This window comes from Zeugodacus cucurbitae, chromosome 2, assembly GCF_028554725.1.
Source record: "Zeugodacus cucurbitae isolate PBARC_wt_2022May chromosome 2, idZeuCucr1.2, whole genome shotgun sequence".
Classification (NCBI taxonomy): domain Eukaryota; kingdom Metazoa; phylum Arthropoda; class Insecta; order Diptera; family Tephritidae; genus Zeugodacus; species Zeugodacus cucurbitae.
In genome coordinates, this window is record NC_071667.1 from 42,521,332 (window position 1) to 42,534,257 (window position 12,926).

The window sequence follows — 12,926 nt, forward strand, 5'->3', positions numbered from 1 at the left end:
CGTAATTGTTTCAAAAAGAAAATAAGTGAAAAGGAAAGAAACAATGCAAACATAAGGCAGATAGAAGAGAGTATTATTTTTAACAATTTAAATTTTTTCTTCAACAGAGGGTACACAGACAGCATCATGAATAGTTACCAATCAATGAGTGCGCCCGCCTCTGCATCTAGTTTTGCGCAATTCTATCAACATGCCGCTGCTGCGTCTGCCGCTTCTGCAGGCGCTGTTGGTGTTGACTCGCTCGGAAACGCTTGCACACAGCCATCATCTGGTGTTTTGTCCACAGGCGGAGCTGGGCAGAGTATTACAGATTTGCCAAGGTATCCATGGATGACTTTAACAGGTGAGATTTATAATTCTAAATATTAATGGTAGTAATATCGAGTCGAAATGTTTTCTTAACCGTACCTTAATTCAATACCTAAAATAGTTGAAAGTAGACCAGGTTCTACTCGGTCCTACCGGTTTACTTTATACAATTTATGTCGATCAATATATGATGATATGTTATGATTGCGTTAAAGCTTTCCCCTACCATGTGTGTCATTAACATATCTATATGTATATAATAATTTCAATTAGCTAAGTTAAAAGTATATATGTATGTATTTTGGATCCTACACAGGTTAGCTTAGTAAAACGATTATCTCTATGAAAATATAATGAATCCCTTGGTACATAGCACAAATTAATAAGAGTAAAAAATTATGACAAATGATTAGTTCACAATTTCCTAATAATAACTACTGTCGAAGTTGGAAGAACTCAGCAATATCGACATATTATATATAGAAGTTAAAATATTATTTATATTTTAATCGAAAAGCAATTACTATATTATCGTAGTTTAATAATATACAGCTACAATCTCTGAATTCTGAATACTAACTGTATTCTTCAAAATACGTATTTACATACATTTGTATACATATATGTATGTACATATCTTCGTTTAATATGTTTGCGAGAATACACTTTTTTCACAATGTATGTGTGTTCATGTCGAATTTCACTCAATACATATCACGATTGAGTTTGGGAGTGATCATCGCTGAGCATATCTCCTAAACTCATGCCGGTCGATCGACACGTTTCTCTCCACGCGTGTTCATTCGATAAACTGTTCAACTGCCCATTCAGGCTTATTTTAATGGCAATTGTCTCAATTTAAATTATACCTTTATAGCCATGTAGTATATAAACAATAGATGAATGGCATCGTTATTGCCAATTTGCGTACAATTCATAATGGCATCTTCCGAATATTTCTTTTCTTCTGTCATACAAGCTTAGCGTTTATTTCCCATGCATGCTCTTCACTCTACTGCTGCTGCTGCCCTCATAAGTTCCATGCTATTAAACATTTCGAGTGTGTTATTAAACTATAGATTATCATAAAAAACGAGAAACATGAAATAGTTTATATAAAATTGTTGTTGTGGTGACTTATGAAATATTTTGTGATTCTGGCTTTTGTTGTTTCTCTTGCACTGTCTATATCAATATCTGCCCTGGTGATTAGTTATTTAAATAGCGCCAAGGTTATAACTATTTGCTCTTTGCTATGAATGTTTGTGCATGTGTGTATAAACTTGCGAGTACGAGAATGAGTGGAGACTTTTTGAAATTTGTTTGCGGTCGATTGAGAGCTAAATAACCTCAACAACATTTTCTTTACGCTTGGCAATTATGATGTCCATTAATTAAAATATGATTCAAACTTTTATTACGTGAAGTGTGTGAGTGTATAATTATGAACTGTCAGTTAATTTGCCCAATTGAGTGTATTTTTGCTGGTAAATGTGATAGATTTATTTATGAAATTACTAATAATCCACTTTTCTTCCGTTAGTTAATAACTAATAACTCTAAAATATTATCTCTCCTATAAATCAAATAAAATAATTAGGTATTATTTGTACATACATATAGAAATCTGTATGTATTTTAAATGTTTAATTTCTGTTGTCGATATTAATCCCATTAGCAAATATCAAGATTTAATAGTAGTAGTGTCGGACCGTTACCCAATTTTTGATCGATGTCTATTCATTCATGACAAACAAAAACAAATACAATCCCAAAATAAATAAAATTCGGTTCATATGTATATATGAAGGTGTTTATTAATTTAATTAATATTCAAGACTAATAACTTAATAATATATATATATAGAAACAAGTAAGGAAAGGTTAAGTTCGGGTGCATCCGAACATTTTAAAGATATTACAATTTTTAAGATAATACAATTTGTCCCATATAATTATCATAAATAGTATATGAGGCCTGAGGCAATTCCTGAACCGATTACACTCATTTTCAGCATCAAGGTACATTATATCCAAGACTATACGCTCACTTAATGTTAAGATATATCACATATTAACCGATATATGCGGTATAAAGCCCGCCGGAAGTTTGGTAATTCGAATATAAGGTATATGGGAGCTAGGGGAAGTTATGACCCGATTTTAACTATTTTTGGTACAGAGACACACACTTGTAAGAAAAAGATTCCCTCTGAATTGAATTTAAATATCTGAGAGATTCACCGATATTTTCGGTGAAAAATTACCCTTAGGTACTGAGTTCTTCATGTTCGATATCCGAGGCCTTGAAAAGTTATAGTCTGATTACGATTTCTCCACAAGTTAAGGCACAGATGATATACAGTATTTGTGTAAAGTTTTATTCCACTATCTTCATTGGTTCCTAATGTATATATTATAAAGTGAAGGAATCAGATGGAATTCAAAATTAAGTAGGCGAAGGTGTGAACCGATTTCGCCCATATTCCGTCCGTTTCATCAGTCTGTTATGAAAATATTACGTACCGAATATTATTAAAATCGGTCCTGAGAAAGTTTGGTTTATATAGCTTTATTGGTTTTTTTAATACGGTTTCCTCTCTATTCCCTGTAGAGAAACTCAAGCTACTCCGAAAAATGTATAGTTTATTTTTCCGTTATTATCACCAAAAACATTTTATTCATCATTCATTCATCATTAACAATAAAGCAGTGGCGAACGCAGGAAAAAAATTTGGGGGGGGGGGGTTGGTTTAGTTAAAAAGACAATGTTTCATTATTTTATTCAGAAATTGAAGTCTAATCTTCTTTTATTTTGGCCATAAAATCTCTATGGATATTCAAGAGAGCCATTCCGTTCAGGCGTGCTTCTCCAGTTTTATTTCTTAAATATGTTTAAGCCTGCGAAGTGAGGAAAACGAGCGTTCACTTGAAGCGACAGATATAGATTGCTCCAATCTTTAAAAAACGATGCACTGTTTTGAAAATTTTTGCATCGCAACAATTCAACGCGTCTAAAAAAGTTTTGGATCTCTTTGTTTGATTTAACCAGTTCCTGAAAATATATTCAAAATTTTAGTTAGAAAATATAATCCGAAGAAAAGATTTTTAACCTTTTCCACATTCTAAATTCAGCAACGAAATCATCGGGATCTTCTACATCAGGGGTTAAGTTAAGACACTCAAGTATTTTTTTGCAAATAGCATAATTATTTTTAATTTAAATTTATTTCACAACAGTTTGCTCATGGAACGAAAACTGAAAGTCATAATAAATGAGTTTTTATTTTTTTTTTTTAACACCCCAAAACCCTCCCCTGCGTTCGCCCCTGCAATAAAGTATTTTCGAAAACTGTTTATAATAAATCAGTTTAGTAAATTGGCATGAACGTGGAATGAGCCGCATTAAAAATGGGATTCAAATCAATTGATTTGATATTGTTTAGCCTTGCCACTAGTTGAACCAAAACCTTTTTTTTATCGATATTTCTTATTATTTTGAAACTATAGGAACGGGTTGTTATATAATGGGTATAGAACATTCCGATTTCCCAAATGCTTTAATCTAAAAGAGCATAACAAATAATAAACGTATTATAGTCGAACCGGTTTGAAACCTGCATGATTCCTTGTAGGGTGGTTTATCAAGCATTGTGTGGTTGGCTGCTACCGGGCTTGATTTTATATCCATATATGCATATAGGTGTTCACATACCGGATTGCAGAAATACATATATATATATATATATATATATATATATATATAACTTGAAATGCATTTATGTCGCCAACTACGATCTTAATGACAACTTATATAACGTAGTTATTATCTACTTGTCATAAGCTGACATAAAATATAAGCAAGTAAATAACAAAATATATTCCCAGGTGAGGCAAGACCGTAATTAGCGAATGAGGAATAAGTTGGCAAATATTAGAAATGTAGTATGTATTTAGATGTAGACATACGTTATTGCAGACCTCACTATAAACTACAATTTTAATTTTAATTAAAATTAAAAATTAGATATTCGCTTCAATATCAACATTCTTAATTCTCTTTTTTAGCGAAAGCAAATGTAACGTAGAGCAATTTCGAAATATTTAGAATTGTGTGTTGCCAAGTGCCGCCATTCGCAACAGTCTGAACTCATCTGTTTCTTCCTCGTAATGTATTGTTCGAATAACAAATTTAAATGCAAGATGCACACACATTTCAATCACAAGTGTGGAGTGATGCAGCGTTCTCCCAATCTCCTTTATTATTGATGTACTGTAGTAAGAGATATTGTCTCGCATGAGTGATGCGGCTATGTCTTTGTTTCTCAAAACTTGCTTCTTAAAATTATTGTAAGAAATAGAGGGCAAATAATGCGAATGTGTGCAGTTCTGCTAATGAATTTCAGACAAACGTAAAATGGTGTGCACACTGTCGTCGCTCATCTTAATTTTCGCGATTTCATCGGCACCCAATAAATGCGGTTATTGTTGTCAGTGAAAAATTGTCGCATTGATAAGACTGCATTTAATCTAAACTTTAGTACTTATGAAATGAATGCATCACAACTTTTTAAGATTTTTTATTCGGATAAATTTAGCCAGATTTTGAATATAAGTATGTATAAAAGTTGTTGATACTGTTGAAAAATGGTACTAAGGAAAATCAAAATATCTAGGAAACTGTGTGAATTCGATATTTTAAATATGTACGGAGTTCTATTCCAAACTGCTTGATCATAATCAAATTTAGTTTACAAACTACAAATCTTCCAATTCTAACATGTTACACCAATAAAATGTATTTCATAGAAATGACATAATGATGATGTCACATTTTCAAAAGACACAAATGCCTTAAAATAGCTATAAGGTTAAACACATTATATAAAGTTCTTAAAATGTTAGTAAATATAACTGATACAACCTCTTTATAATATACTTTTTTATACTCTCGCAACCTGTTGCACAGAGTATCATAGTTTTGTTCACATAACGGTTGTTTGTGTCACCAAGAAATGTAAGAGTTAGATATGGGGTAATATATACATAAATGATCAGGATGACGAGTAGATTTGAAATCCGGATGTCTGTCCGTCCGTCTGTCCGTCTGTCCGTCTGTCCGTGCAAGCGATAACTTGAGTAAAAATTAAGATATCTTAATGAAACTTGGAACACATGTTCCTTGGCACCCTGAGGAGGTTGCTTTCGAAAATGGGTAAAATCGGTCCACTGCCACGCCCACAAAATGGAGGAAACCGAAAACCTATACAGTGTCATAACTAAGCCATAAATAAAGTTATGAAAATGAAATTTGGAACATAGGATCCCATTAGGGAGGGGCACATTTGGATGTAATTTTTTTGGAAAAGTGGGCGTGACCCCGCCCTCAAATAAGTTTTTTTGTATATAACTCGCAAACCAATAAAGCTATATAAGCCAAACTTTCTGCAGTCGTTTCTTTTAGCCATTTCCTTATACAGTCCAAAAATGAAAGAAATCGGATAATAACCACGCCCACCTCCCATACAAAAGTTAGGTTGAAAATTACGAAAAGTGGGTTAACTCCCTAACGAAAAACGTCAGAAACACCAAATTTTACATAAGAAATGGCAGAAGAAAGCTGCACTGAGCTTTTTTTACAAAATGGAAAATGGGCGTGGCGTCGCCCACTTATGGGTCAAAAACCATATCTCAAGAACTATTCGACCGATTTCAATGAAATTCGGTATATAACACTTTCTTGACACCCTGATGACGGGTGGAATATGGGCGAAATCGGTTTACAACTACGTCTACTTCCCATATAACCCAATTTTGAATTCCATCTGATTCGTTCACTTTATAATGTATTCATAAGGAACCAATGAAGCTAGCGGAATAAAACTTTACACAAATACTGTATTTGAGCTGTGACATCACTTGTGGAAAAATTGTCAAAATCGGACCATGACTTTTCAAGGCCCCTGATATCAAACATGAAGAACTTAGTGCCTAAGGTTAATTTTTCACCGAAAATATAGGTAAATCCCTCAGATATTTTAATGTAATTCATTCCCTCTGAATTTTTTTCTTATAACAGTTTCTCTCTGTACCTGAAATGGTAAAAATCGGGTCATAACTTCCCCCAGATCCTATATACCTAATTATAAGTAATATTAAATTAAGTGATCGTATAGTCTTCGATACATTGTATCTTGGTGGTGAAAACGAGTGAAATCGCTTTAGGAATTACCTCAGTCCCCATATACTATTTATGATGATTTTCGTTATTCTATTGAACTTTATGCCGAATATATGGGTCGAATTGTGTTGTCTTTATAAAATTACATCAATAAATTGCGAGAGTATAAAATGTTCGGTTACACCCGAACTTAGCCCTTCCTTACTTGTTTTAACATGTCCATTTTAAATTGTAAAAACATGCCGGATTTTGTATTACTAAAGAATTTGTTTGTATTCTTAAATAATGGTACCACAAATAATATGAAATAATATAAGCTATAGCAATATTAGATATTTAGTAGAAACAATTGCTAACCGTGAAGGTCAATATACGCATTACTTTGCGTAAAGTCAAAACTATTTTAATCAGTTGTTAGTATGGTATTTTCAAAGGGTCAATGTCAATACATTGAAACATAGATTTAACGTATATATAAGACTGGCTGCACACTTTTTTCAATATTTGTCAAGGCCAAGCCAGATTTTTAAGCAAAATATATTACCTAAATGTGTTAAAAAACTAAACGTTTACTGAGGTCATGTGTTTTTTATTTTTCAGATTGGATGGGAAGCCCCTTTGAAAGAGTCGTCTGCGCAGACTTTAATGGTAAGTACTCAACATGTCCAGTTAAATTTTGGTGGGTACAAAAAATAAATTCAATGATTTGAGTTAGTATAGTGATTAGTGAGGATTTTCAACATATTGTGTATTGAAACTGCTTAACGGTTTTCTTCATGTAACGATCTGTAAATGTTCTTTTAGGCACACATTGTCCTTGAAAATAAAATGCCTTTAACTTTGAGGTACCTGCACATATGCATCCGCTCAAACCTTTCATTGGTATTTCAAGAATAAAACCACGCGACAATTTAGTTTGCGATGTTTGCATGGCTATTTGTCGTCCGTAGGTCAATGTATTCTTTTTTTCTTGCCTCGCGGTTATGATGGTGCCGATCTATTGTTAATATAATTTTTTTGCCACCATAATTTTGTCGCCAAACTAAGTAGGAAACTAATAACAGTTTTCAGCAAAAATATTAAATTGGTTCTGGTTTCTTGAATCCGCGCAATAAACGTCAGATTTGGTGCGAAATATTTATTTCTAAGTTCCGTATCTTCGAACATTTTAGCTTAATAAATAAGTTAATGGAAATATAAGTTTTGAGTTTTGAGCTGTCACTTTATTGAATATAAGATTTCATATTTTGGAAAATGTTATCAAGATTTTGTTGCAAATGCATGATAAGTCATATCTACAACTGTTGGATTTGTGCATTGATTTAGTTTTGTTAAACAGCAACTTGCTCAAGTTACTAAAACTTATCCTGATCACATTAACCCTATTAACTTCGTCAACATTCATTCACCTCTTTCAATATGGGCTGCAACCAGGCAGTATCGTTTTATAATTGTGCAATTCGATCACTGACTGCAGGAGCAATGAGGCGCAATATTGAGCTATGTTAATGGAAAAGTGCAACTTTTCGTAATGGTACGGAAATACATATATTTAAGAGGGATCATGTACTAGGAAAACAACAAAATTCGCACAGTCGAGCCCAACATTTACGAATTTTAATGATATTATTTGAGTACCTTATTTGTTTGTGTGTGCCACTTTGCAAGATTAAAAATCTCAAAACAAGCAATTCGAGAACGTGATTTCACGCCATTGACGCTATGCTTTGCTTGTAGGCCTGACTACACTGACGGGGAGTTTAGTGCCTTGTGAACAATCTTCTTGGCATTTTGGTTGCCGATTAAATCGTCAGATCGTGTGCTGGGTTAATTACAGTTTGTTTGAAATTTCAGCTGTTACAGCATTTCATAGTAATAAATAACAACTGTTGATCCTTGACTGTAATCGTTGGCTGCACCAAACGTTTCGCTGGCAAATTTGAAACGAATTTTTTGAGTGATAAGAAGAATGTAAGGTTATTTTTTAAATAATTCATAGTACATATGACAAATTAATATGTATCGAATTATACTACAATATTGGAAGGGTACAAATTGAGGCGCTAATAATGTTAATCTAATCTATGCTGCTGAATGACATTTATATTTTTAGACATTGTTTATATTGCATATTTAGATTTTAGACCTGCTCGAGTATGACAAATTGTATTTTTTACCAGAATTTCAAAATAAATTGATAAATAAAGGGCTATATAAACTCCAAATAAATTAATAGCTATATAGAAAGCTTACGCGTTACCTTTATATGTCAAAGTAATCACAACTAGCAAAAAATGATTATTAAAAAAAAAATAATTAAAAGCACAACAAGTTAAGTTTAGTAGTATAAAAAAAAATTTATTTATTTGATTTTGAATGACGTTATATAATATGTAAACGTTTTTTAATTGATTCAACAAAAGTTATTAATCTAAGGAATTAAGTAGGTGGAAGAACAAAAAATAAAAATAAAAATTAATACAGACACAACAAGGCACACAAATACATATTTGTGTAATTAACGATCAAAAATATTTAATTTCTTTCAAAGTTATTCTTCAAATAGACCATAACAATCATAATAAATCGAAAATGTCATTAACGCCATTCTATTTGATATATAGGATTTTAAAATAAACAACAATAAAACATAAATATTATTCAACAGACATGATTTTAGTGACACCAAACGGTCATTAAAATTTACCATGATCATCATTTGGTTTATATTTTTTACTAACACTGCGATAATCGATGTGTTGTCGTCGTGGTCATCATCAAAATTCTGAACAACAGTTTCGTACTCAAGCGCGTAAATCATAAATAGGCCATAAAACGATCGTAAAAGTAAAATACGCTTTGCCATTCAGTATTTTGTCGTTTTAAAATTATCTGTTCCATTTCGATTGCTCTACTCAGCGCAATGAAATTAGCTCTGTAAAAGTAGTTAGCAGAAATTTCAACATAATATTTATGTATAGTATATAAGCTTTAAGAGGGTAATGTTTCAGTTTCACGACTTATTTTTACGAAATTGTTAAAATTGTATGCGTATATTTCAATGAGCACGCACTTTAAACGTGCTTTTGCTAGGCAGACATTTAAATAATTGGTTATTAATTGTAAGGACATATCAAAAGTTTAATATTTTTTAATATCAGTTGGCCACTAAAAATAATTCAAATATAATATTATTTTAATAATATAGAAGTAACTTAATTCCAATGCTGTCAAAAAATACGTTAAATACTAAGAAAACTGGAAAACAGCGTTTAGAAATAATAATTAAAAATAGATCTTTCAAACTTTCTTACAACAGATAAATATATCAACACTTGTATATGTTATACTATGTTCGGAACGACATTGAAAACAAGTCTTCATAGCAAAGATAGGTTTTTTCGCTGAAAACTACTTGAAAACTTACATTCCACTGATTATAATCGATGCCTGCTCCAGTTTAGTTGATATAATTGGAAAACATATTTTGCCATCCCCAAATTGTCAGTTAATATTGGTTTACATTTTCAAAAGTATGAAGATATAACAAAAGTATAAAAAAACAGAAATTCATGGGGTGAGAGGGGGGAAGCACTTCTAATTGAATTGTGGCAAAATAAGGTGCGTGCTCTACGCGGGCCCTGAAAAAATAACCACACTTTTGGAGAACTGGCAGTGGAGTTGCAGCAGCAAGGTGTGTCATTTACAGCGGCCGAAATGAATTAATTTGTAGATGCCGAAGTATGTCGCATAATTCATCAAATGAACGAAAGTTTTCTTTAAAAAACACAGATCCATTTCGGTGGCAATCGTGTTCCCAATAATTATTCTTACGTTGCTGGAATTAATGACATTTCATTGAAAACTTTGGCATCAGTTGAAACCTATACAAACTTTTGTCCAACATGATTTAATCGGCGTCCCAAGTTCCTTTATTATGCCTAATAGGATTAAACGTTGTTTGTTCAACTCTTCTATCTGTTTTGCAAGGCCAAGATGCTGGGTTGTAAGAGTCTCGATTAATTCGCTTGAAGAATCATCGTTGCGCAAGACATTTATCTGGCTTTTCAAAGCCAATACCTTCATTATTAAAATTTTCTTGTCGTGATTCTATAAAACACGATCATTAATAATAATTATAAGCAAATATTAAAGAATCTAAAACATACTATTCTCGATGCTCAAAATTCAAACAAATAAATAAATTTGTGAACTCTCAATGAAAACGTTTCAATGTCGGTTCGAACGTAGTATTAATGTCCTCATCATAAATAATACAAGCTACATATTATATGGGATAACATCTAGAAATGTTACATAGTTGTACATGAATATTTATTAGATCTTGCGCTAATATATATTTGCAATACAATTTGACTATACTATATACTATTAGTAATGCCATTTTAACACATCTTTACTGATGAGAACGCGCCAATAAACAGCGCTTACTTTATTGCTAACACCTCACTTAGTTTCTTGACCGAACTCCTTTTTAATACTTTTTGTACGAACTTGAAGTTATACGTTATATCAATTAATGTAACATTTTTTTATTATGTGTAAACATTTAATTGAATTACAACCGTTACGACTGATAACCAATTAACCCAACCGTTTTAAATGCCTGCCAAAAAGATTTGTTGACTGCGGATCACTGCTTGCTAATTATCAGTACATATGTGAATATGATGAATTGTGAAGAATGATATGAGTACAAATGAAGGCTGACTATAAACGGTAATTCTTTGACAACCACTTACACAATTGTTATTTACAGAACTTTCCAAGCAAACATAAACTGTGTATTAACGATTTGTCATTTTTATAATGAAAGGAATTTGAGTGTTTTCACAGGAAATCCCAGCAGACTTATGTTTATTCTTTTTTGCATATCTTTATATTTTGGTTTATAAGTACATATATATGTACATGTACTGTATTGAGAAATTAAGCTTACTTATAAATGGTGTAGGTATAGTATACTTGTATACTATTATCTACATATCTATCTACATTATCTGTATCTATATATTTTTAACTTTTGAGGAACAATATATGTCGAAATCGCAAAATTATTACATATAATATAAACATATGATTTGTAATAACAAATTTTAGAAAGCCAATCTAAGAATTCCTTAGCATTCTTCCTTTTTATTCTTTCTTTTACATATATATCATTTAATTATTAATATTAGTACTCAGAACACACACGATAGCCAACAAAAAACAGTGAGGGACACAAGCATGTCTTGCCCACCGACAACCAGTAATTCCCGATAAGCGCCATACGCATAAGTATTCCACATGCATGCTGACATTCTTGATGCAACAAATGACGTTAAAATAACAACAAATACGGTGCTAGGTATTCATAAACGAAAGAGTCAGACCTACTTCACTCGCAAATAGCACGTAGAACAACAATAAATACTGGCGAATGTAAAAAGTATGAAACTGAAAGGTTTAAATGAGTTTAATGAAGGAAGAAAAGTATGTATATACCACCTTAATCGTTATTAAGTTAAGGCTTTGTATATCAATAAATCTGAAATTTGTATTATAAAAACTTTTACATTGGAAAAGAACGCTCATTATTAAACACAGTTAAAAGCTCGTTTGAATCGGATTACCCGAAAGAATATTATCATACGCTGTATATCGGAATTACAACTCTTTTTACTAAAGAATAAACTCATCTCTCACTAATCGATAGATACCGTTTATATAAAGTCGCCCATAGTATACTTTTCCAGTTAATTAACTTTGTAAATATGCTTCATGAATAAATAGTTGATTTACATATATGCAGATCTATGGGATCAACGAATTTTGATTACAAATCTCCTCGAAAATTTGACCTTTTATCATATTATACAAATGTAAGAATCTAATAGTGGACTGATTTTATCCATAACTGCAGACGGACGGTGGCCAAACAGACATCCAGAAATTATTTCATCATTCCGATCGTTTTGATAAATACTTTATGGCTGTATATTTGGTCCTATTACTTTACAAACCACGGAAGTCCAAACAACACATTAAACATTCTTCAAAACTTCTTCTTCAATTCTTTAATTGGTGGTAGACCGCAATTATTTCAATATTGACATAGTTAACATATGTATGTAAAGGTTCTATAGATTGCAGTATGTTCATAAAAGTGTTCATTGAAATGGGTGTACAGCTTCGATCTTGTCACACTGTATTGTATTCGACATATTGTTAGATGGTTAAAGGATAAATGAGCGGATTTATGGCAGTCGTCTATAATCAAATTTATTGTGCGGTTTACAATGTATCTACTTTGTGTCTGTACCTTAAACATATATGAATGTTCCCAATGTGGGAAGCAATTACGACGCATACATTAATGTAATGGATGGTGGTTACATATATTGTTAATACGCTGCGGTTTTAGTAAATAAAA

At 32.0% G+C, this 12,926-nt stretch overlaps 1 protein-coding gene across 4 annotated transcripts in view; it reads left to right on the forward strand.

Annotated features, from left to right (window-relative positions):
- Positions 1-12,926, forward strand: part of LOC105217108 (homeobox protein abdominal-A) — a 36,066-nt gene that overhangs the window by 5,002 nt on the left and 18,138 nt on the right. For all 4 annotated transcript variants that reach the window (XM_011191947.3, XM_054225963.1, XM_054225962.1 and 1 more), the window contains exons 4-5: positions 108-343; positions 7,091-7,138. In XM_011191947.3, coding sequence (XP_011190249.1) covers positions 108-343; positions 7,091-7,138 — 284 coding nt within the window. The remainder of the gene's footprint in view (positions 1-107; positions 344-7,090; positions 7,139-12,926) is intronic.